Genomic DNA, 23,865 nt, shown 5'->3' with positions numbered 1-23,865 from the left:
TAGAAAACACAATGTTGCATCTGCACCGAGATCAGGGTCTGAATCAAAATAAATACTGAGCACTGTGTAACCAAGAAGATGCAATACCACAGCGTCTAAGAAATTAGCAAAAAATACCTAATTCCAGATAAACATCAGAACTAGTCTACTGTTCTTTAGACCATAGGGAAAAGTTCTTTAGAAATGTTACTTGTATTAAGCCTTATGTTTTTAGGATATCCTGCTAACGAAGCAGACAGACAAACCAACAAACAAAACTGGACAAAAAGCATAAAATTGGCAACAGTAACTCAAACATCCAACAGTAATTGTGGGATCAACGTGAGACCTTGACTTATAAAAGAAAAAAACGACACCCTGGTTCCTTCTACAAATAAAAACTAAAATCTACATAAATAAAGTGTACTATAGTTTTACAAAATGCACCTGTAGGTACTGAAGTTTTAACAGACCTTTAGTTCCAGATTTACAGTATCAGCCTAAGTCCAGAGCGGCAAGTGTGTTCCTTCCCTCATCTCACATTTCTTAAGTGATGATGGAGTGGAAAAAGTCCTCAGATTCTTTACTTACCAAATCAAAGTACGAAAAAAATATTCCATAACGAGTAAAAGTCTTTAAAAATGTTTCTGCTGTTGAGGTTGGAGCTAGTTTTTACTTTATATTCAGTTTGGAAGGTTAATCTGGTTCAAATCCTACTGAAGGGTTCAGCTCTTCTCCAGTGGCTCATTAAATAGTTTGAAATGGGTATTTTATTGAAGTAAAATTTAGGAGGGAGTCTTGCTTTTTAGTGACGAAACTAAACAGCTTTGTTTATTTGACAGCGGGTAATTACCAATGGAGCAAAACAAGCCCTGTAAAATGTTTTGGAGTTGCAGTTTCAATATTTTACGGTGCATAAAAAGGAGACACTTAGGTAAAAAATAAATACTTCATACAGCTATATATAGACTTTAATAAATGTCCTTGCAGACTCACTCATACCAAGTAAAAGGAGAGTGAAGTACGTTGTCTTAACGGTACATTTATTTGTCTTTAAGCTATAACCTATTTCGTTATTCGCCCGCCTTTGTCTCTCCGATCAGATGTGCCACTTTTCCGGCGACAGTCGGATATTCTCCAAGACGGTCACATTCATCACGTCCTATTTGTCTCCTGTTGTTTCCATAATTTTCACATCCATCACAAAACAACATCTTAATGCCGATGTCATTTGTCTGAGTGTTTTCCATCAGATGAAAAGAGAAAGATCTGGGCTAACCGTATATTAAGTGCCAAACATCAGGTCTCAATATGCCTTTTTTTTTTTTTTTTTCTCGTCTTTTTCCTTCATTTTTCAAATCTCCCTGATGAGAGTCCGTTCAAAGTCTGTTAGATGAATGAGAGAGGAGGAGACAAGAGCAATACGAGGTTGTGGAAACTGCATATTCTGCAGTGCAGGGACTCTCAAACCTTTCTGTGAGGTTTAATCCTGTAAAAAAATTGTGATTTTACAAATAACTAAGTAATGGAGTACAAAGAAAGCAATGTGAAAGTTCTCGGGAGGATTAAAAAAAAAAATCTGCTCCATTTTAAAGCCTGTAAAATGCTCAATAGTGGCACAGCGTTTACTGTGCAATCTAAAAGCTGAGGAGGGTGTTTGAAAAACTCAAAGTGATAGAAGAAAGTAATTTCAGTGTGTGGTTAGCTTGCAGAAAACCAGTTATGTCTACTTTTAGATCTTAAACATGTTTCATTTTTTTTCTCTATGGAGTTCCATATAGGAGAGTATTGTGAGAGTTTTATACCAGCTGAGTCTAAACCTGAAAATTACAGTTAATGTCTGCAGCTGTCAGTCCAGTTCTGCTTAACTAACATAAAGAACGTGTTTGCCGACACGTCTGTGATCGGCCGTCATGTCAGTGCAGCCAGTGAGGCGGTGAGGCGGTGACTCATTTTCCCTCGAGATACCCTGCAGTCTCTCACTTCAGTACAACATTATTACCGTCAGGAGGTTTTCAAAGGTTTGAATAGCTATTGTAAAAAAAAACAAAAAAACCCTGCCTGGAGTCCTGCAAAAGCTTTATTTAAAAGGCTGATAAGTGACTTCTTTTTTCCAACAGGAAGAAGGAACTGCTGTCGAGGGATGACCTACAGTTGCCGTGGCAACCGCTCTATGATCTGTACAAAAGTGTCATCTACTCCAAAACTGAACACCTGGGGCTCATCTGGTTCCCCAAGTATGTAGCTTTACCTTCATTGTACATGTAGCCTTTCTATCAATTTACCTGCTTTTTATATGCCACTTTTTACTTTTTTTTTTTTGAATGGTACTGCCCACACAAACCTGATCCAAAATACCTATCTGCATCAAGGAAAATGATCGGTGTGGGGATTTTCGTGCCATTAAATGAGAGAATCGATGCCACTCCCATGTCTGTAGACTGAATATGAAACATAAGAACTAGAAACAAGAGGAAACAGGCAGCCTGGCTCTGCCTCAACAAATTAAAACTCACCAACCAGCACATCCAAAGCTAACACCATTCATTTCAAAGGGGTCTGTCCTGGACTGTTTTTCAGTCTGGGGACTAGTAATGATCTGGAATGGTTGACTTTGACCTAAAACCCAGTAACTGGTCCTGACCAAGAAATTGTCCCATATATGCTGTAACAAATAAAACATGAACTTTTAAAGGTGCCAGGTGAGCTGTTTTCCTGCGAGCTAGCTGTCTGCTGGCTGTAGCTTCATGTTTACTGTAGACATTAACGAGATTAGTCCATTTGTATTACAATAATATTTGAAACCTGAAATCCAAATCTAAACCTATTTTCTTAAATGACTTTGATAGTAAATTAATCAAAGGTGCTTTTCAGCAAGGGCCTTATCCCCAATTACACCAGTGGCCAACAGATCAGCCGCGATGATGCATTGACAAAAATACCCGGGAATGCCAAAAGGCTGATGGAGATTGGATCTGCGGGAGGGATGCTCTTGCTGTGATTGGTTGATACGGTGCGGGAGGGTTAAGATTAGTGTTTGGATTAAAGATAGGGACTAAACAACCAATCACAGCAGTGTAGAGTTTAGCCTCTCTGCGGCTGATCCATTCTAACACTAAGCATCCCAAAAACACTGTCTCCATAGACTGCCATTCAAAAAAAAGATAAAACAGTTACTGTGAAACAAGATCAGCTATTGTTTTTGTATCATAAAATGTGAAACCATGTCGGTTTTAGATTTGCAAAACTGTCCCAGAGCCTAGAAAAGGTACTTTTATGCACACGACGTCATCCCAATGTTAAGTCTATCAGCGGAGCGGGTGAGGTCAGTCAAAATATGTTGGTGCAATGAGCCGGAGAATGTAGAGCAAAAACAGAGAGGAAAATAAAAATGGTTTGCCTGATGTGCTAGGAATTCAATTTTCACCCGAATGCATCTATGAGTCGTACTGGGCAGTTCCAGGTGTGAATCTGTCAACTGTGTGGCTGTAATCAGGGTGTATGTAAATAAACAAGGGTTAAAATGGTCACTTATCAAGCAAAGGATACTTTACTGTTTTACATTACCATTAAACGATTATGTGCTTTGGGACTGTTAGTCAGACAAAACAAGTGGATCTATTTTCTGAGTCGACTTAAAGATCAATGGGAAAAAGTAACTAACAGATGAATTGATTAATAAAGTCATTTTTAGTTGCTGTCTGAACGTTCAAGAGGTTTTTATGGAGACATTTGGATCTCATAAGATAGTTAAGACTCTAAACACACACAGCCTCACACACCTCCTCTCTCTGCTTGTTTGCAGCTCAGTGGACCACATTTTGAAGGCTTTGATCAAAAGCTGCAGACTGTAAGTCTCGTCCTCTGTGATCATGTAATTTGTGCAGCAGATAATGTATGGCTTTGATCTTCGGTTGAGCTGTGTACTGTAGATCAATGTGTGTTTGTCTCTTTCGCTCTCTTTGCTTGTCTGCATCTATTTTGTGCTCATGGATGTCTTTGGCTCTCCCTGCGTGTGTGTGTGTGTGTGTGTGTGTGTGTGTGTGTGTGTGCGTGTGTGTGTGCGTGTGTATGTGCACGCTCTTGGGGATTTCTCAGGTATTTCCCAGCATCATCCACCCAGGAGATGCTGGATGAGTGGCGCCCCCTGCTGTGTGTGTTTGACGTGGCCATGCAGAAGGCGATCAGCAACATGGAGCTGTTCCTGCCCACCATCATGCCCCCGGAGGAACAAAGCCAGGGCTTCCAGTAAGTGGGCCAACTTGAATGGCTGTGTTTAGAAACAGCTTTATACGCCAGCTTGTCTGAGCCAGAGCTGAAACAAAGACCTTAGAAAGTTTACCAAAAGCACTCAGCCTGCCACCGGGAACAGGTACAATATGTTGCAGTCCTGTAAATATAAACTCACCCTTTTAACGTGGTATTAAGTGTATGTTTATAAAATAAAATGTTGCATTAAGAGTCATGTATGTACACATTTCCAGGCTGTGGAAGGGTTTACACGTGGGAGCGTCAATGAATAATGTTTTTCTTGTTTCCTCTCTCCTTTTTTTTTTTTGCTCCACTGGAAAATCTTTGCCCCTCTTTCTCCGTGCTCTCCGTGAAAGTGCTCCAGCCACCGAAGCCCCCTTCACAGCTTTTAGTGTATTCGCTCTTTTTGCGAGCTATTTTTCTGGATTTACTCTTGGATTCATAAGCGGTTTCCGCACAGTTTTCCACAATACATCATCTTTCATACTCTATCTTTCCGTTTCAGTTTTTCTCTCTCTTTCCTCGTAAATATACAGGAGTGGGAGGGAGTTCATATTTTGAGGACAGGAGATAAATGAGGGGGATTCAGCCTCAGGTGTGTGTGTCATTGGATGTGAATACAATGCTCTTTTTTGTGTGTTTTCAGGTTGTGGTTTGATGAATTAATGAATCTCTGGATGTCGGTGCAAAATCAGCCGAGCTGGGAAGGGGTGAGACACACATACATACTCGCAGGATTCTACCTTTTTTTTTTCCTGAGCCTTTTGAAATAAAGTTTATTCCTACTTTTACAACCTGTGAATTTAAAATGCGTTATGTCACATTAAATTGAAATTAATGAAAATTCCACCTCTGAAATTTCCTCATAAATATGGAACTCCAAGTGGTGGATTTTTTTTACAAATATCTTTGATTTATTGAGCAATGGATCATGCAGCTTTCCATTTCTTTTAAACTGGATAATTTGTAATGACACATTTTTCTACATTTCCTGATGGCAATTGATTGAAATGTGGAGATGTTGCTAAAGGATTGTCGGTTTCCACTCGGCGTGTGCAGATAAAATTTGTGCGCTCTTACTCTTTTCTATTTCAAGGTGTCTATATTTAATTCTTGGAATGACAGAGTTCACTTCTGGGAATGTTCTTCGTACTCACAGTGATTGTTTTCCTGTTTTCTCGCAGCACTTAGTGAACCTATTTGCTCGCCTCGCCAACGATAACATCGGCTACGTGGACTGGACCCCTTATATTCCCACTGTGAGTCATTAGCAAAACTATATGGACATACATGTGTGTCTGTTAATGTAATTCACTGCGGCCTGCTGGGCCAAAAGAGTGAGCTGAAACTTGTGGGTGTTTGTGTAGATCTTCACCAGGATCCTGCGCAGTCTGAACCTTCCAGTTGGGGTCAGTCAGATGGTGGCACCGCGGTATCTTATCAACTCATATGACATCGGACACTTGGTGTTGTGGATCACAGCACTTCTGGTACACACTGTTCACACTAGAAGAAAACATACACAAAAATATTTGTATTTTATTGCAAGTGTTTAATTGCCCCTGTTAATTTGCTGTTGATCCCTGCAGGGCGGACCAGGAAACCCTGCACAGAAAGAACTGACCTGCCTCTTCAACAGCATCGCCTCCTTCTACCATCCCTCCAATCACGGCCGCTGGCAGGTAAGTCTCCTTCTCTGACTCTCACACACACACACACACACACACACACACACACACACACACACACACACACACACGTACACACACACACACACACACACACACACACGTACACACACACACGCACACGCACGCTCACAATGTGAACAAGTTGTGACTGCATCTTGAGCTGCTTGCTGTCGCACTCCTTTGATTTATAACCTGTCATTCAGGACGTGGCTGGCTCTCTTTGCACCAACAGCAAAGTAATAAACTGCTGCAGAAAATAGCGATATCACAGGTCTGTTCACGGCAGAGTGTGTGGACGTGTCCGCGGGCGATAAAGCTAATAGAGAACGTGCATGTGTGCCTGCAGGCTCGACTGATGCGGCTGCTGCAGCGTCTCCCGGCGAGTGTTGTGCGCCGCGTGCACCGGGAACGTCACGCCGTCCCGAGCTGGATCACGCTGGTCCCCGAGAGGCAAAGGTTGACTGATGCCGACCTGCAGGAGTTCACACGCAGCCTCATTGGAGCCGCCCTGCTGGCCATGTTCAGGTACTGCACCCTGGTAAAAGTTAGCCTCATAAACACGGATAACTTGCACAAGAAAGCCACGAGACTTAACATGACATGATGAGCTCGAGGTGACATCTGTCATACATTAGTGAATGAAAACGGCTTCCTTAACCCTGATGACAGCGCCGTTTTTTTCACCTTGCAAAAAGTGCTTCACAATTTCTACTTCATTCTCCCATTCACACACACTCACTCACAAAGATGATGGAGCTGATATGTAAAGCGTTGGCCTGCAATTAGGAGGAACTTTAGGCGTGGAAAGGAGTTGGGGATTGAACTGTCAACCCGTCTCCTAACAGCTGGATCACTAAAAAAAAAAAACATAGTAACTCAGTATCATTAACATATGGTAAAGTCATTTTTAAAAATACTTGAAGAGCAGCTTTACAGCAAAATGTACTATGTGGTAAGAAAGCAATTGATAGAGCAGAGCAGGATATGATTAGTAAAACGGTAAAATCACCCGAGTGGAAACAAACTAATGAGAGCAATCGAGAAGCCCCAGAAAATAATCAAGTAAAGTTTTACATTCTGTAAAAATAGGTTGTAAGATGATATAGACAAAATCGGTGCAAGCCGACCACATGTGGAGAGTGCCGGTAGAAATTATTTCTATTCCCGCAGAAATAGATACCATAGGTGTCATTGTGGGTGTAGGTGTGACCATTCTGTTGCATAGTCAGAGCAAGTTAGCGGTCCTGTTAAACGACGTGTAATGACCAGAATTTCTCCACACTTTCGGAGCCAGACCTCGCATTCACAAATAGATTCTGACTGCATATTTTGGTTTTCCACCTTCCCGCTATCCTATATTTTGACGATAACGTCCCTTTTCCACCAAATGTTACAGCTCGCTAAAACCCCCGTGATACTTTAGACAACCTTTTGACCTCAAAATCCCCCAGGCTGAAACTGGTCCAAGGTTTAAATGTTAAAGGTTGTTCTTTTACATCTAAATACTATTTCAACTGAATTTCAGTGACTCTGTCTTAGTGTCAACCGTGTAAACAGCCATTAGATATAGCTACCATTTGAATCAGCGCCAGCCCCGTTGTCTAACTGTAGTGGCTCACGAGTGAATCTAATCACTGCACACACTTGGCCTGAACACGGCGTCCTCAGCCACAGCACGCCTAATCTGTACAAAGACAGATCATGTGTGATTATCTGTTTGTGCGTGTGTGCGCTGTTATTGTTGTTGTTGTTGTTGTTGTTGTTGTTGTTGTTGTTGTTGACACTGTACTGCATGCTGTTGGGTGTTAATTTGCCCTCTCCTGGTGATTTGCAGTAAAACTGGCAGCACAGATGCAGCCTATGCTCTTCAGAACCTGGCTCTCCTCACACCAGAACTGGCCATCCCACCTGTACTGGAGAAGTAAGTTCTATGAACCATTTTGATGCGCTGTCAAAAATATTTCCGTTAATATTAATGCATTTTTTCACTCCTATTATTATTATTATTATTATTATTATTATTATTTGTATTATTCTTTGCCTTACTGTGATGTGGGAGGGTATAAACAGCATATAAACAGGAAGTATAATGTTGCAATCAAGTCAGTAAGGCTACAATTTGGGCCTTGATTTTTTTTTGCGTATTTTGTTTCTATTTTGTCAAATTGACACTTTTAAAAAAACATGCAGAATTAGGTAAAAGCAGTTCCTGTTTGCAGTGTACCTGTGAATGAACGGGGAACTTTACCTAGATTACTTTTAACGATGAAGAAAACTTAAAAACATGATGATTCTTCGGCAGGTTCTGAAGTTATGAGGAGCCTCATTTTTCTGTGATTTCTACGGGAAGTCTTAGTCACACCGCATGTGTGAATTTATGTATATCATGTCTGTGCGCTCAGAGTTTGAACGTCGACACCAATTACGGCAATCAGGCGCTAAGGGTTTGCACATCAATAGTATCTCATTTTCCTCCCTGAACTGCTGCAACTGCTGCAGTGTTGGTAACCAAAGTACAAAAATGAACTTTTCAGAGCACCAACGTGCACCTGTCTCATTCATCTCATCTTATTGAACTGTTTACCTCCTCCCGTCTCGTGTATAACAGGACCTATGCTGCAATGGAGACCCTGACTGAGCCGCACACGCTCACCGCCACCCTCAGCTGCATGATCGGCATGGCTCGCAGCCTGGTTTCCCCTAACAACCATTACCCAGAGGGCCGTGCACACGTGCTCCCACTGCTCATGGGCTCCCTGCCAGGGGTGGACCCCAATGACTTCAGCAAGTGCATGGTGAGTAATGGATGTGCTGATTAGTAATGAAGAAGAATTGTTCGACAAGTAGACAATAGAGCTCTCGCTGATTAAATTCCCTTCTTGTATACTCAGGTCTATCCTATTAATAATTCCTGAAAGTGGAATGAATATCTCAGTTTGAAGAACCCGCAATTAATGTGGCATAGGCTTCAGTTTCTGCTTGAATTGTAAAATGGATTGGTTCTCTCTCTTCTGGTGTGCTCATTTTCTCCAGACTGTATTAATCCATCACACCAGAATAAATTAATACATTTGAAAAAGCTATTCGGCTGACATCTGGTAGGTTATTTACACCGTGATCACGTCAGACGATGTAAATCGATCTGTTTCCCGCTGTGCTTCTCTGTCCAGATAACGTTCCAGTTCATCGCCACCTACACCACTCTGGTGCCTTTGGTGGATTGTTCGTCTGCTCCTTCACGGCACGCTGATCTCACAGAGGTACACACACAGCACGCATTAACTAATCATTCATAAAGAAGATTAGACAAATATAAGCGAGAGCAAAAGTCCCGACATCGCCTACGGAGAAAGGAAGAGAATCTGTGACTGATTCTGTTTTCGGTGTTTACTGTCCGAGTTGAGAGACGAGACATTCTGGTGTCGAATACATTTGGTTACTCTAATAAGTTGAAATCTGCGTGAGTTTAACAAAACAACACTTTATGATCGTACAAAATTGGTTGCTTCTTTTGCAGCAACATTCATATTTGAAGCATTACCTACTTTCAGATCTTCAGCTTTATGTTCAATCAAAATCAGCTATATTTGCCAAATTTCGTCACAGTCTTCACTACCTATCTTATATGAGTCTGGACAGACAGAGATGTAAACTGTAACTTGAATGGATGGCAGAGGCGGGAACACAAGTTCACAACTGCGAGTCTGGAATAAAACTAGCTCACATTACAAAGACATAAACCAAAGCACACGAGTATTACACAAATACCCTCACTAGTCATCTCCATTTCTCCCCTGCAGATAGAAAAGGATCTGTGTTTTGCATCGGCTGAGTTTGAAGACTTCGTGCTGCAGTTCCTGGACAGGTAGAGATAAATTAACGAGTCCGACTGTCACTTAGTGAAGCTTTGTTGTCAGTGTCTGAATACGAATGTGTCTTTTTGTTTGAAATGCACCACTCTCGCCGACACGCGCGTAAAACAGCGCTTTTGGGGTTTTTGTTGCCACCGCAACGCTGCTGACATTTTCATCACCGACAAGTGTTTTAAGTGTGTGTTTGTGTATTTGTGTGTGTCCTTGCGTACATGTGCAGGTGTTTTGCTCTGATAGACAGCAGTACTCTGGAACAGACAAGAGACGAGACGGAGACGGATACCCAGACTCATTTGGAGAGCCTGGTGGAGCTCGGCCTCTCCTCTACCGTGAGCACTATCTTAACACAGTGCTCCACAGAAATATACAAGGTAGTGCATGAACACACTCGCGCAATTGTCACGGCAACACCCTTGTTTTGAGATTAACAACATTTTCTTTGCTTAAGTTCATTAATTCACTAATCCCCAACTCCTCGCCGTAGTCTGACCTCAACTAAACTCTTCTTTATTAGTTTCTAACTCAGACGGCTCCCCTCAGGGACCCTGAAAACTTATCATCTCAATCAGCTTCTTACTCTGAGCAATGGCATCTAACATGAACACAATATTTTCTGCCAAAGTGGCATCAGTTTTGGTTATTTCACGAGAGATTTCCACAGTGTTACTTGCTAATGAATTGAGAAATGCCATAAAGCGTGCACTTTATGTCGAAAGGGTTCTTTAACAGGCTTAAAAAAGCTTTTAACACACAAACTACATCATGTGATCGTCCTAAACTGTGTCTTTACGTCAGGTTGCATTGCAGAAAGTGTACAACTTTGCCACCTCCAACATCTTTGAGACGTGCGTGTCGGGCAGGATGGTGGCTGACATGTGCAGAGCTGCGGTAAAGGTATGCGTGTGTGCATATCTGCATCTCATTTCTCTTTTTTAAGCACATTACACAATCTCATAGAGTCATGCATAATGCAGACTTAATTTTTACCTTCACTTGCACGTTTTAGTTTAGTTTCATGCTCATTTACTGTGTTACATCTTCATTTTCATGATTCACTCTGCCTGATTTTCTGCATGCTTGTGTTTGTGACTGGGCATCTAAATGTGTGTGTGCCTACTGGCGTATGCATGCCTTTTGCCTGTGTGTTTGTGTTTGTGTTTGCAGTGTCATCCCGCTGAGTCTCTCCGTCTGTTCATCCCTCACTGCTGCAGCGTCATCTTCCACATTACTGACAGTCAGTACCAGGCTGTGTGTACTGTATGTAGAATAGTCCAGTGTGTGTGTGTGTGTGTGTGTGTGTGTGTGTGTGTGTGTAGAGAAGATATAAACATGCTTGCATGAGGACTGTTAAAGGCCTCAAGAATCGAATGAGTCCTGAACGAGTTGATTTACTGCAAGTTGAAATGATAAAGCTAAATTCCTTAGGTTGTTCACACCAGTTTACAGTGATCCCAGAAGAATTCAAAGATTTTATGAGACACAATTTGAAGACATAAGAGAATTTAAAAAAAAAGTAAAAAAAAAAAGATAAACTGTTTGTGAATCATTTTTCTGTCTAACAATAGAACTAGACTTTTAGCAGCTAATGTACAAAGTGTTCTTTAAATGGAAAAATGTTTAAGAACATTAGCATCGGGATTAACTATGTGATCAGCATGATGTTATGACAATCCATCCTGGCGACACCATGAATGTCTGTGCCAAATTCCTCCAATAGTCCCTAAAGATACATCGCTAGCATGGTTGAAAACTGAAATGACCCCAAAATTCTGTAAAAGCAGCTCAGTCTGTCAGTAGAGCAATACAGTACATGATTTAGCTTCTTCATGTGTGTGTGTGTGTGTGTGTGTGTGTGTGTGTGTGTGTGTGTGTGTGTGTGTAGATGAGGAGCTGCAGAGCGAAGAGGAGCTGGATAAGGAGCTGTTGTGGAATCTCCAGCTGCTGTCCGAGGTGAGAGAGGGAGCTATCATTCCTCTACACTCTAAAAAAAACCCAACTTAAGTCCTAGAAACCTAATCGTTTTATTGAATCTTAAAATGACCTTTTACTACTACTGTCTATTCCTTCTATTAGGATCAGTGGAAACACTTGAAAAGTGTGTAACAGGTGGACATTTCGACTTAAAATTTAAAAGAAAAAAAAAGACTAGTGTTATGACATTGTAGGAGAAAAACTATGACCAAAAGACATTTTTTGCAGTGTGCACGGTGCACGGTCATAAATATCAAAGAGCTTTGTCGTTAACCAGAACATATTGATACTCTTTCTGTTTTGTTTTATTACTCCTGGGAGCTTCATGCGAGTGGGAGCGGGCCAGACGCTGTGATTTACAGGACAACTTCAATATTTAAGACACAACTCTCCACTGAATTGCCTGTGTGTGTGTGTGCGTGCGTGTGTGTCTGTGTGTGTGTGTGTGTGCGTGTGTGCGTGCGTGCGTGTGCTGTTTTTAGGTAACCCGTGTGGATGGTGAACAGCTGTTAAAATACCAAGAGGAACTGGAGCGGATCCTGTGTGTGTGTGTGCGTCTGCGCTGTAAACGGGCGTACACACTTGCCTGCAGCCTGCTGGAGCACACACTGCGGTCGCTGTCCCTCATCTATCCCACCGAGTACCGCAGCACCTCTGGAGGCTTTGACGCTGACCTCCCTATACGGGTACACACACACACACACACACACACACACTGCAACGACCCAAAAGGATGTCACTTTAAAAGACGAAACAGTGACCCCCATTATTTGATCATAGAAAGTGATGCTAAAGTTAAGTCCAGAGTTCCTTCACTCTATCTGCTTCACTCTGAAGCCCCCCCTCCTCCCCACCTCACACACACACACACACACACACACACACACACACACACACACACACACACACACACACACACACACACACACACACACACCGAGAAAAGATTCTCTGGAATAATTTTCTTTCTAAACCTTGAACAAAATGTTTTGTATGGGAGCGCGTGGGAAGTGTGTGTCTGTTTTGATGTCTCGGTAGCAGCTATTACAGCTGCATTCCACCGCTGCTTTTCAAACGTTGAACTATCAACCCCTTTTCATCTGCAGTTCACGGTCAAGGATTTTGTATCTCGTACTTTTAGATGTACTTTACTAGAATTTCTTAGAATTTCTTTCATTTTGTATCTTTGCTAGTTGGATTCATCTGCTACTCTGATCATAGATCTGTTTGCTGCATAAATTGTTTTGGTCTTTCCATTAGGTGATGTCTTTATCCTTTACATGTGTTTCAAATACCAGGAGATGACACAGGTCTGTGGTTTTCAAAGTTGACTGGTTGTGCTGGTTTGCCTGCCAGTTGTTCCACTGGAACTGGCAACTTTGTGAGAGAACGCTCTGTGTCTCTCTGCAGGACTGGGGCAGAGCTGGAGATGTGGCAGACTTGGGTGTGTGTTGGCACGTGCTCAGTCAGGAGGAGGAGAACTTTGTCTCCCAGCTGTTGTCCCGCCTACTGCACCCCGAGCTGCAGCGAATCAAGGGCCACGTCTCTGGAGATCAGCCAATGAGCAGGTGTCCTGTCATTTGTCTCAAATAAACTGTAGCGTTTCAATGCTGATAATTGACATTTGCCTGCTTCCCAAAAATGATATGTGCTTTAAATATTTCTCTCACTGCTTTTGACGAAGCCCAATCATGAGCACAGAAGGGTGCCCAAACACACTGCGGTTGAAGGGCTGTAATGAGCTGTCTGATTCACAGGGAGGAGTTGTTGCAGAGTCTTGCTGTTGTACAGCACTGCCTTCTTGGAGCTGGAAGTACGCTGCCCCCTTTGGATGGACCGCACGTATCTGACCTGTGAGACCTGCAGCTGCACACACACACACACACACACACACACACACACACACACACACACACACACACACACACACACACACACACACACAGAAACACTCATTTTCATGCAGGCTCGTCACGTTTTCCTCCTCACATTTTCGCTTCTTCTCAGGGTGCCCTCCATGGTGAATCTCGGGGAGATCAAGCTGAATATAGGTGTCGACTACGGTAAGAAAACAAGAAGCAGGCAGCCACATAGCCAACATTCAGGAGTAGTCTCTCCCGTTAGTTTCAGTGGGTGATAAGGTCGCTCATCCTGCATTCTGTGCCCATATGGGGATGCCTGTGTGTCTCCTCCCTTCCAGATGATTCACGGGAGAACTACAGAGAGTCCATCTGTCAAACCATGAGACTGCTGCTACGTGAGTGAAGATTTTACCTTCTCACTCCCTTTGAAATGTGATTGCAATGCACAGGTCATTTATATCCACCTTTTTCCGATCCAGATCACATCTTGGAGCACTCGGAGGATGACACAAAGTCACTGTTTGTCATCATTAAGGTGCCCAGCTCTTGGGATTTTTCTATGATCCATGTATGAAATGTTACCATGTTGTCCTGGGGTAGGCCTGCGAAGGTCTCACAGTTTGTATGTCTGTCTGTCTGACTGCAGATCCTCAGTGATCTCATGTTTTTCCGAGGGACTCACAAGAGGGAGTTTGACTCACGCTGGAAAAGCTTCACTCTCGTCAAGAAGTCCATGGAAAACAGGGTGAGTTGGAAAAGTGCACAAGGCTGCTGATCATTGTCAGTTCCAGCACGTCACTTGCAGGTTGTTTTAACATGTCATCTTTCCTTCTGCAGCTTCTTGGGAAGAAGCAGCACATTAGAGCGCTGCTCATTGACCGAGTTTTACTCCAGCATGAGGTTCGTTTGACGACACACAAACACACAATCACACACGTAGCTATATGTGCACTATATGTTGCATTTACTTATTGAAACTAGTGTTTCTGTGTGAATAGATGAGAAAGCTGGTGGTGGACGGCAGTGAATATAAAGTGGTTCATCAGGAGCTGCTCTGTGACCTGCTGCTGCTTTCTACCAGCACTTACAGCCAGGTAACACTGACACATTCATTAATTCATTAATTTTCAGAACATCTGCTGGTTCCGATTTCATGATGGTATTAACATAAAGATCTCTGGTGAAATAGAAACTAATTGAGAATGTATGCATGTACATCTGTGTGTGTCCGTGTGTGTGTGTGTGTGTGTGCGTGTGTGTGCGTGTGCGTGTGCGCGTGTGTGTGTGTGTGTCCTTGCAGGTACGCAGCAAAGCGCAGAATGTGCTGATGGCTGCAATGGGAACCTATAGCTTCTCCTACAGAGACCTGATTCCCCGAATCCTTCAACTGCTGTCACCACAACACACCACTGGCACGCAGCCACAGTTCAAGGTACCACGCTCAAACAGCAAAAACATGCTCCTCCTGGTCACTCTCCGTGGTGCTGAAACCTGAAAGTAGTTCAAAACTGTGTCTTCAGTATGTATTTGATGGCTTCATTGGCCTCCCAGCTCTGGTCACCTGTGGCCTTCAGCGCTGATTTGAAAGATTTACTGCTGGTTGTTCAGGCAGGTAAGCCTTGGCCCTCCTACACGGTTGCCCTTTTCTCTTGTTACTCACCTGCTTGCAGCCTAACGTTCGCTAACTAGTTTCTAGGGTGAGCGGGCCTCCACGGTCGGGGCACCAACACTCTGGAAAAGTCTAACCATTAGAAATTAGAAAAGTAACACCAGCATCCTTCTTTATAATTCTTCTACAGACCTTTTTCTACAAACCTACTTGTTATATATTTCCCACTTTTAAAACATTGCATTTGGCAAATCTATGTATTGTGTATGTTTTTACTGCGTCTTTTGTTTTGAGTTCAAAACATTATTCTTATTTAACATGATATCATGCTAACTCTATGCAATGTTGTTGCAAACCTACTGAAATCTAGAGCTAACGTATCCCAGAAAAGAAGTCACGGTTGGCCGCACAGACTCTGGCTCCAATAAACGCCCATTCAAAAAGTCTCAACTTCTGTCATGAAAGACCACGTCAATAAATTCCCTCTTTCTGATCATTCCTCGGTTGGTCCTTTGAAAAATAATTCCATAGTTATATGATTATATATTAGGCCTGAAAGAGAAGTATGTTTGGGGGAGTGTCTGGTTTGATTAACATACCTGAAGTGCAGTCAGGTTTTCAGTATAGGCGGACGGGCACAGTGTCCTCGGGTTTTCAGTCAAATCCACCGCTCGCTCCTCCCCAGCTCGTCCAAATATGGTCACTTCTGGTTCGAAAAAAGATGCGAGAAGGTAGAGCCAAAATGTCAGACTTGAAGTCTCAAAATTGGCAGCTCCACCCGGTTGGCCCTGGAATTTACAAGAAGAAATGTGTGCGAGATTACACGGATATGTCTCGCTTACTCCAGCAAAACTGAGTATGCGAGCCACACAAACACGAGATTAATGACATATTGTTCGTGTTTTCATATTTCCTATCTCTTTCGACACATTTGAAACCAGGTGTTTACCTGTACATTTGCGAGTTCCTTTGATGTTCATCCGTCTGTGTATCTGTTGCTCAGGGTGCTCTGTACTGCCTTCTGGGTGCACAGAGTGGTATTTGCCTGGCCAGTGCACGGGACTGGGACTGCGTAGGGGAAGTTTGGCCTGCTCTGGTCCGCTGTGGCTTGTCACCCTCGATGAACCTGGAGAAGCCGTCCATCGGACGACTGCTGGATGACATCATTGACCGGATCCATCGCCAGCACGACACCATCGGGATCTACTTCACTGTGAGCAAGGTGTCCATTAATATCAATATACGATCCCCAGCTGGTGTTTTTTTTTTAACTGTGTATTGCCCTTCATCCTCTTCTGCCTCTAGATGTCCGAGAGAAGTGTAGAGATAGCCGATCGAATCACACAATCTGAGAATCCCGCGCCTTGTTTAGAGGTGCCGTCCATAGAGGAGATGAAAGAGGGGATTCAACGTCAGCGAATCAAAAACGTGGTTGCTGCACGGTAGGAATATAAACTGGTTTCAAACGGCTCTTGTTATTTTTTCATTCATAGTTTTTCTCAAGGTTAAAAAAAGAGTTTGAGGACATCTTAGCTTATGTTTACTGTCACTATCATTAGTAGCAGTAGAGGTAGTACTCCTGACTAGCGCTTGTTTTTCTTTTTACAGGAAATATGAGAAGCTTGTCAACGACATGTTGGACTGCCTTGAAGACAGAGACTTGTAGGTTTTTCTCTCCACCTGTATTTGTGCTACGCATTCGTCATGTTAATGCTCAGACAATAAAAATGTGCACCAATCCAAAATGATACACTACTTACAGCGAAATTTACAATAGAGTACCAAGTTTTAAAGGACCCTGAGTGAGTTATATTATACAGTCTGTTCTTTTAAATACAAAAAGTGACACCTGAGAGGAGAAAATAGAAACACTACTTAAAATAGTTGTTGGAGCAGAGATGCAACGCAGAATTACTTTCTTTTTCTTTTCTTTTTTTTTTTTGTCACCAACAAGACTTGTTTTCATGTATGTCTGCTTGTGTTTCAGACCCTGGAAATTTGAGCATATGGCCACAGACTTGTTATATCTCCTCCTGCGGGAGGATCATCCTCTTCCCCTCGACGCTGTCCTCTACTTCACACAAAGCCTTGTACATGACTCCCTCAGCATACGCAAGGTCTGCAGCAGCTCTGTGTTTATGTCTGTGAATTTTTGTTTGTGTGGATAAAATCTCCACACTTTATGGTGCAGTATGTGATTTTTCCACTGGGTTATAAAATTGCAAATGGGGTGGATGAAAACATCTTTGGGGGGTTCGTCAGATTTAAGATGCAGTTGACATCAAGCCTCAAACATGCAAATGACTCGTGGACTCTCTTGCTAGAGCAGCTCATAAGCAGCTGTTTTGACACAGTTTAAACACCGAGGCTGTGTTTAAATTGAATTTGATATTGTAATTATATTCAGTATGCACCATGTACTAATATTTGTAGTTGGCTGTTTATGCAGTTAGCTTACAAGAAGCCAACATACTCAAACTAATAGAAAAAGATGTGCGTCTATCAGCAAAGACAATGCAATGTGTATTTCTAAAGAATTTAACATTTACTTTTGTATTTTTCAACATCTTTTAAAAGCTGTCACGACCACCTGCAACTTAAATACATATTTAATCTGTAAATTAAGTTTCTCTGTGTTCTCCTTTGAGTCAGAGTGCTAAATAAGTCAAAAACCATAACCATATTTTCATTTTGTTTGTTTGTTTCATGATGGGGATCTTGTTTCAATATGGCCAATCAAATATTGCACAAAGCAGTTACATCAGTGCTTTATCCTATCTGTACAGCAGATGGTCACACTGAGCCAGACAGCAGCTGCTACATGACGCCACAGCCGCAGACTTTGAACAACAAGTCACAATAGTTTCCCTGCAAAACTCTATGTCGTATCTAGCTTAGAAATGGGAAACGCTAATCTAAAACAGCGGAAAAGTGCAGTTAATCTTTAAAAATCAATGCTAACAACAGTCTTCCCGAGACTTGTGGTTACAGCACACGCTTGTTTACTTTCTCTCCACACTAGCACTCTGGCAGGCGAACAGCTGCTGTCAATCAAACAAGACTCAAAGAGTAGCGTTTATGATCTTTCGTCGGATACTTTTTTCTTCCTTTAAATAATAGAAATAAAATAAACAATAAATTACAAAATTCTGACAATATTTTAGAGCAACAAAAAGCAGCAGCAATTCATCAATTAAGTTGCAACACTACAGGATAATGTAAAACGGAGACCACGAAGTATTCCAGTCCAGTATTATGTGTAGAACAAATACTGGGACAATCGGTACTTTTTAATACCCACAGCACTTTTTTATTGGAACCAGAGGAGACTCTGTGACTCCATCTAAAGTGCTCTACTTGTGGGTGAAAATACTAAATGTGGCAACAGTTAAGATGACTAACTTATAACACGTTACTTTTCTGTTATTCAGTACAATCTTTCTCTCTGTTAGGTTGCAATCTCAGCAGTGGCTGGCATCCTGAAACAGCTGAAACGGCCGAGACAGAAAGTGACCGTGAAGCCGTCAGATATCAGTGAGTCTGCACACACAAACAGCACAAACATACTATCAGCTAGAAGGGCAGACCTCCGCCAGGGCCATAGAATAGTCCACTCTTCTATGATATGCAAGCAACCATGAAATACGTCTCAGTATAATTACAAAACTACTTGCTGTGTTAAGTTTGAGCATATACATGTGTATCCCAGAGGATAACTGCTACTCATGAATGAGTGTTTTGTTACCGAGCCATCGGATTTCTAGCATGTTTTGTCACTGTTGAATTTTACTGCCATCTACTGGATTTTAAGATGTATGGTATTTAGCTGGCACAATGCCCGATCTGACAATGTTTATGAATGTGAAAAATAAGAAGTGTAACCACTCCATGATTTGGATGCGCTCCAATATTAAATGGGGGCTTCCCTGGCCCATGGTATACCCTTCCGCCAAATTTCATGAAAATCAGGTTTTTCCGTAATACTGCTGACAAACAAACAAACTAAAACATAACGTCTTAAAGGAGGTAACAGTCAAATACACCATACAACTCATATATTTGGTTCTTAATTTGAATCAAACCATACTTCATGATGTACATATTAATTGTGTGGTACTTTAATTTGCCATTGAGTAAACAATAAGACCATAATATACATCCATGTTTGCTTTTTATTAAAAGATCAATTGCTTTAAATGAGAAAATCTTTCGTCTAGAAACCGAAACTTCCCACCACGAACATACACTGACCTACAACTAAGACAAATAACACACTCACTTGTGTGTGTTCAGGGTGCTTTCTGTAATTGCATTCGTTTTTGTAGGTGGTATCGAGGATCCACAGGGGTTGTGTGTCGGGGACCGCGAGGGGAATCGCTGGCTGCAGTACGACAGCAACAACCTTCCTCAGAGTGAGGAACAGTGGGATTCTCAGCATTATGTGGAGAAAACACACTGGGGCTACTACTCGTGGCCGAGGTAAATACGCTGACTGACTGACTGTTGAGGAAGAGGATTTAAAAACTCGAAGGCTGATTAACTGCTTGGTTGGGACGAGCAAAATAGCTGATTGACTTAGGTGTCTGGTTGATTCGATGCCCGGCTTTGTGGCTATGTTTATGTCTGACTAACTGCTGGATGACTGATCTGGTAGGCTGGATAACTAGCAGGGTGTTGAAGTGACTTCCTGTCACGGCCTGGCCCAGATAAGGCAGACTGAACGACTTACCGCCTGGCCTAGATAGAAGAATTGATGTATAGGTGGAGGGCTGGCGGGCTGTCTTGGTATGCGGACGGCTTGCTGACTAACTGACTTTATAATCATTCATTTATCCTTGCTGCTTATTTGAAGACAGCATGTGTCTATCCAGATTTTTTTCTTTGTGTTGTTATCTATAAATCACAGCAGCCTCTTCTTTGTCTCACGCTCATTTCAGAGAAATGATGATCCATGCAGCTTCTGAAAAGCCAAAAGATGACCTGCCATATGAGGAGATGAGTGAGGTTGGTGCTCACGCTGCACCACACACAGCATCTCTCAGTGATGCCTCACTAATACTACATTTAAGGTGTGTGTTTGTGCGTCACTCAGGGTGAAAAGATCATCTTTGAATATTTCTCGGACCCGGAGTTTATTGACCAGCTGATAGAGTTTCTCTCCCTGGAGGATCGGAAAGGAAAAGACAGCTTCAACCCTCGACGCTTCTGTCTCTTCAAGGTGCAATTTAAATTCTCATCCTCAATCGATCCAAAACAAAACAAAAAACCTTTCAGAAAAAAAGTGACACAGCATACCACTACTAGCCGAGGCTGAATTGAACTCCACAAAGCTGCAATTTCTGTCAACAATTTCTGTGATTCCTTTTTCTCAGGTAGCAGTTTACTTGCGTCAAACAAATGACTGTAATCTGTCTTTTTCTTTTGGTTTCTTCCGTGACGAACAAACCGACACGCTCACGTTTGAATGACAGGGGCTGTTTCGTAACTATGGTGATGTGTTCCTGCCGTTACTATGGCCTCACTTGGAGCAGCTCGCCGGTGACCCCCACGAGAGCTCCCAGCGCTGCGTGTGTGAGATTACTGCAGGACTAATCAGAGGCAGCAAACTCTGGAGTTTCAGCAAGGTACTGGAGACACACACACACACACACACACACACACACACACACACACACACACACGGGAAAAAATACACACACCGCACTGCTTTTTGATAAGAAAAGTCAATATTAATAAAAACTTTCATTATTGTGTGTACGGTGTGTGTGTGTGTGTGTGTGTGTGTGTGTGTGTGTGTGTGTGTGTGTGTGTTTGTGCTCAGGTGGACAGGCTATGGCGGCTTTTGTGCCCTTTGATCAGGACAGCATTGACCAACATCACAGTGGAAACCTACACAGACTGGGGCACCTGCATCGCTACAGCTTGTGTGAGTGGCTCTCATGCATACAAATACATCGTAGAGAACACAGCTAAGGGCTTATTCATGAAAAGTTTATCCGTTTATTTTGCGTTTACATTTTGTTTGAACCAGATGTTTCTAATGTTCATGTGACAGTTTCTTCATATTTTTTGCTATTTTCGTGACTTGGTTGTCGAGTTGCAGTGTCACTCGATTGCCATTTGTGGTTTTAAGTGAAATGAATGTGAAAAACCTTAAAATTTCTTTGCTGGCTTGTTTTTGACCACATTACCTGCAAAATTAATGATATTACTGGCCCTGTGATGGACTGCTAACCTGTCAAGGTTGTTCTCTTCTTTTGCCCAAAGTCTGCTGGGATAGACCACAGCCTCTCCATTACCCCGTACAGGATCATTTATTTATACTCAGACATATATATACATTTATTACTCACTACTCATGCAAATGCATGCCACTAATGTGAAATATCAGATGCAATATACATATATCTTTGACCTATTGCAATGGTAATATATTTAGAAACATTTATAGTTACATTTTCACAGTATAGGTAAAGGTTGTCTTGAGTATTTTTAATGAATATAGCTTGTTTGTTTGTGTATTTATACATTTATCATTATATTTTTTTGTATATTTTCTTAAAATTTTGAAATTCCATTCTATTTTTATTTTTATTTTATGTGTATTTGTATTTGTTTCTTTGTACTTATTTTACCTACCTATATTCTTGAGCCTACAAAGCCAATATAGATAATGGATTGATGCAGTAGTGACACTCCTCTCAATCTTCAGCTTTATGTTAAGTGCTAATTAGCAAGTGTTGGCATGCTAACAACCAAAACTAAGATGGTAACAACAGTATATATTGCGCCTGCTAAATCTAAGCATGTTACCACTGTCCCTGTGGTTAGCACTTAGCTCAAAGCCCCACCGCACATATCCTCACAGAGCTGTGAGGCTGCTGACTCTTAATCTTGCTATTCAACAACAAACGCATTACTGGACGAGTCTGTAAAATGGTGCCTTCCTCAGGAGGACTGTGTTTACTGTAAGATCATTTTAGACTAAAGCACTCCTTTTTAAAAATCCAATAAAAACCTGTCTTAAACACAGCACACAATAATACAGCTGTTCCATCCTCTTGTGCAGTAGTTGCACTTCTGACTAACAGTAAGGAAATCAATGTGATGCTTTAACTGTAAAATGTTTTGAAATTGGAAGTGGACTCTCTCCTTTAAGGGAGGCGAAATTTATGGGAAAATGTGCATACAGTAACTCAGTGGATGTGTACAATTTGAAATAGATGTTCTAAAAATATTTTTTGTTTTGGATGCCATCCAATAGGAGGGTAGGGACCCCAGGAAACTCCACTGGCTGTTTGAGCTGCTGATGGAGAGCCCGCTCAGTGGAGAGGGCGGCTCATTCAGGGATGCCAGGTATGTGTGTGTGTATGTGTGTGTGTGTGTGTGTGTGTGTGTGTGTGTGTGTGTGTGTGTGCGTGTGCGTGTGTGTGTGCGTGCGTGTGTGTGTCTCCATGAATAACCATAAGCGCAGCGCTTGCGCTGTCTTGTCATTTACAGTATTTCTGAGGTTTCTGATTTCAGGCTGCAGTCGTAACCTGAGCTGACAAATGCTGAGCTTACATGGTGCAATAACACAACGAACCCCCCACCTCCCCTCTCTCTGTCTCTGTCAGTTTGCTGTATGTGCTGCAGGGAGGTCTGACCCAGCAGCAGTGGAGGGTTTCTGAGCTGCTGCACAGGCTGCTGGCCTACCTGGAGCCCAAACTCACCCAGGTGTATAAAAATGTCAGGGAGCGCATCGGCAGGTACCGAACTGAAAATTTGTGTTTTCTCTTCTGGATTCATGTCTGAATAGATTAATTAGTTTGTGTGTGCTGTTTGGGGGTGATCAGTTCTAAGGCTCCATATTTACATCCATGTATGTCTCAGCTGCTCCCATTTTGTACTGTATTTTCTTCACTTTTTCCCCTCCTCTCTCCCTCTGACTCTCCCCCTTTACCCCATCTCTCTCTCTCTCTCTCCAGTGTCCTGACCTATATCTTCATGATCGACGTGGCCCTGCCCCACACCCAGCCCACCTTCTCCCCCCACGTGGCAGAATTCGTCACCCGGGTCCTGCAGCAACTGAAGCCCCTCATGTCGGAGCTGGAGATCCACAACCACGTTCACGAGGAGAACACCCAGGAGACGGACGAGTGCACCCAGGCTGTCAAACTGCTCAAGACGGGTCAGGATGTGGATGCAAGCATGTAAACTGTGTGGTGGATGGACATGGCCGAGGCTATGGGAAAAATATATATATATATATATTTGCCGTGACAACTTGTTCTCTGGGTGAAATAGACAGACACACTGAAGCCAGATGAAACAAACTAAAAGCTGTGATTCCTTATTGATTTCACCTTTTAAAGTTACTTTAAAAGGTAGTGAGGTATGGATCGAAGGGGAATTTCGGGGGGGGGTGTTCAGGCATTTTAAAAAGAAACTATGGAATGGAGTCTGACTCAATATTTGGGAGGGTATAATTTGTGCAGGTCACACAGTGGAGCAATTCGAACTAGATTTAGTTTTTCTCTCAGTTGCAGGCTAGTCTCTAATAGCAGCTTAACAAATAGTGTTTACGTTGTTTTTTCAGAATTTGTTTAAATCCTATTGAACTAAAAGGTCCGTTCTTCTAAATTACAAAA

The 23,865-nt window shown here is 42.3% G+C and overlaps 1 protein-coding gene across 1 annotated transcript in view; it reads left to right on the top strand.

The window, feature by feature from the left end:
* Nucleotides 1-23,865, top strand: part of psme4b (proteasome activator subunit 4b) — a 36,612-nt gene that overhangs the window by 4,111 nt on the left and 8,636 nt on the right. Inside the window, exons 3-41 of the mRNA XM_069160368.1 lie at nt 2,100-2,216; nt 3,785-3,829; nt 4,078-4,227; nt 4,877-4,940; nt 5,415-5,489; nt 5,598-5,720; nt 5,820-5,912; nt 6,268-6,446; nt 7,756-7,842; nt 8,530-8,716; nt 9,092-9,181; nt 9,722-9,786; nt 10,014-10,164; nt 10,589-10,687; nt 10,958-11,027; nt 11,676-11,743; nt 12,247-12,450; nt 13,175-13,332; nt 13,522-13,617; nt 13,772-13,827; nt 13,965-14,021; nt 14,106-14,161; nt 14,273-14,371; nt 14,464-14,526; nt 14,625-14,720; nt 14,927-15,058; nt 16,239-16,448; nt 16,541-16,677; nt 16,844-16,897; nt 17,223-17,352; nt 18,688-18,769; nt 19,561-19,714; nt 20,173-20,239; nt 20,328-20,453; nt 20,707-20,859; nt 21,057-21,161; nt 22,500-22,591; nt 22,852-22,983; nt 23,203-23,405. Coding sequence (XP_069016469.1) covers nt 2,100-2,216; nt 3,785-3,829; nt 4,078-4,227; nt 4,877-4,940; nt 5,415-5,489; nt 5,598-5,720; nt 5,820-5,912; nt 6,268-6,446; nt 7,756-7,842; nt 8,530-8,716; nt 9,092-9,181; nt 9,722-9,786; nt 10,014-10,164; nt 10,589-10,687; nt 10,958-11,027; nt 11,676-11,743; nt 12,247-12,450; nt 13,175-13,332; nt 13,522-13,617; nt 13,772-13,827; nt 13,965-14,021; nt 14,106-14,161; nt 14,273-14,371; nt 14,464-14,526; nt 14,625-14,720; nt 14,927-15,058; nt 16,239-16,448; nt 16,541-16,677; nt 16,844-16,897; nt 17,223-17,352; nt 18,688-18,769; nt 19,561-19,714; nt 20,173-20,239; nt 20,328-20,453; nt 20,707-20,859; nt 21,057-21,161; nt 22,500-22,591; nt 22,852-22,983; nt 23,203-23,405 — 4,325 coding nt within the window. The remainder of the gene's footprint in view (nt 1-2,099; nt 2,217-3,784; nt 3,830-4,077; nt 4,228-4,876; nt 4,941-5,414; nt 5,490-5,597; nt 5,721-5,819; nt 5,913-6,267; nt 6,447-7,755; nt 7,843-8,529; nt 8,717-9,091; nt 9,182-9,721; nt 9,787-10,013; nt 10,165-10,588; nt 10,688-10,957; nt 11,028-11,675; nt 11,744-12,246; nt 12,451-13,174; nt 13,333-13,521; nt 13,618-13,771; nt 13,828-13,964; nt 14,022-14,105; nt 14,162-14,272; nt 14,372-14,463; nt 14,527-14,624; nt 14,721-14,926; nt 15,059-16,238; nt 16,449-16,540; nt 16,678-16,843; nt 16,898-17,222; nt 17,353-18,687; nt 18,770-19,560; nt 19,715-20,172; nt 20,240-20,327; nt 20,454-20,706; nt 20,860-21,056; nt 21,162-22,499; nt 22,592-22,851; nt 22,984-23,202; nt 23,406-23,865) is intronic.

Source organism: Embiotoca jacksoni, unplaced genomic scaffold (genome assembly GCF_022577435.1).
Source record: "Embiotoca jacksoni isolate LCO1_2020_lvr unplaced genomic scaffold, fEmbJac1.0.p SCAF_26, whole genome shotgun sequence".
Lineage (NCBI taxonomy): Eukaryota > Metazoa > Chordata > Actinopteri > Embiotocidae > Embiotoca > Embiotoca jacksoni.
This window is presented reverse-complemented; position numbering and strand designations above follow the sequence as displayed.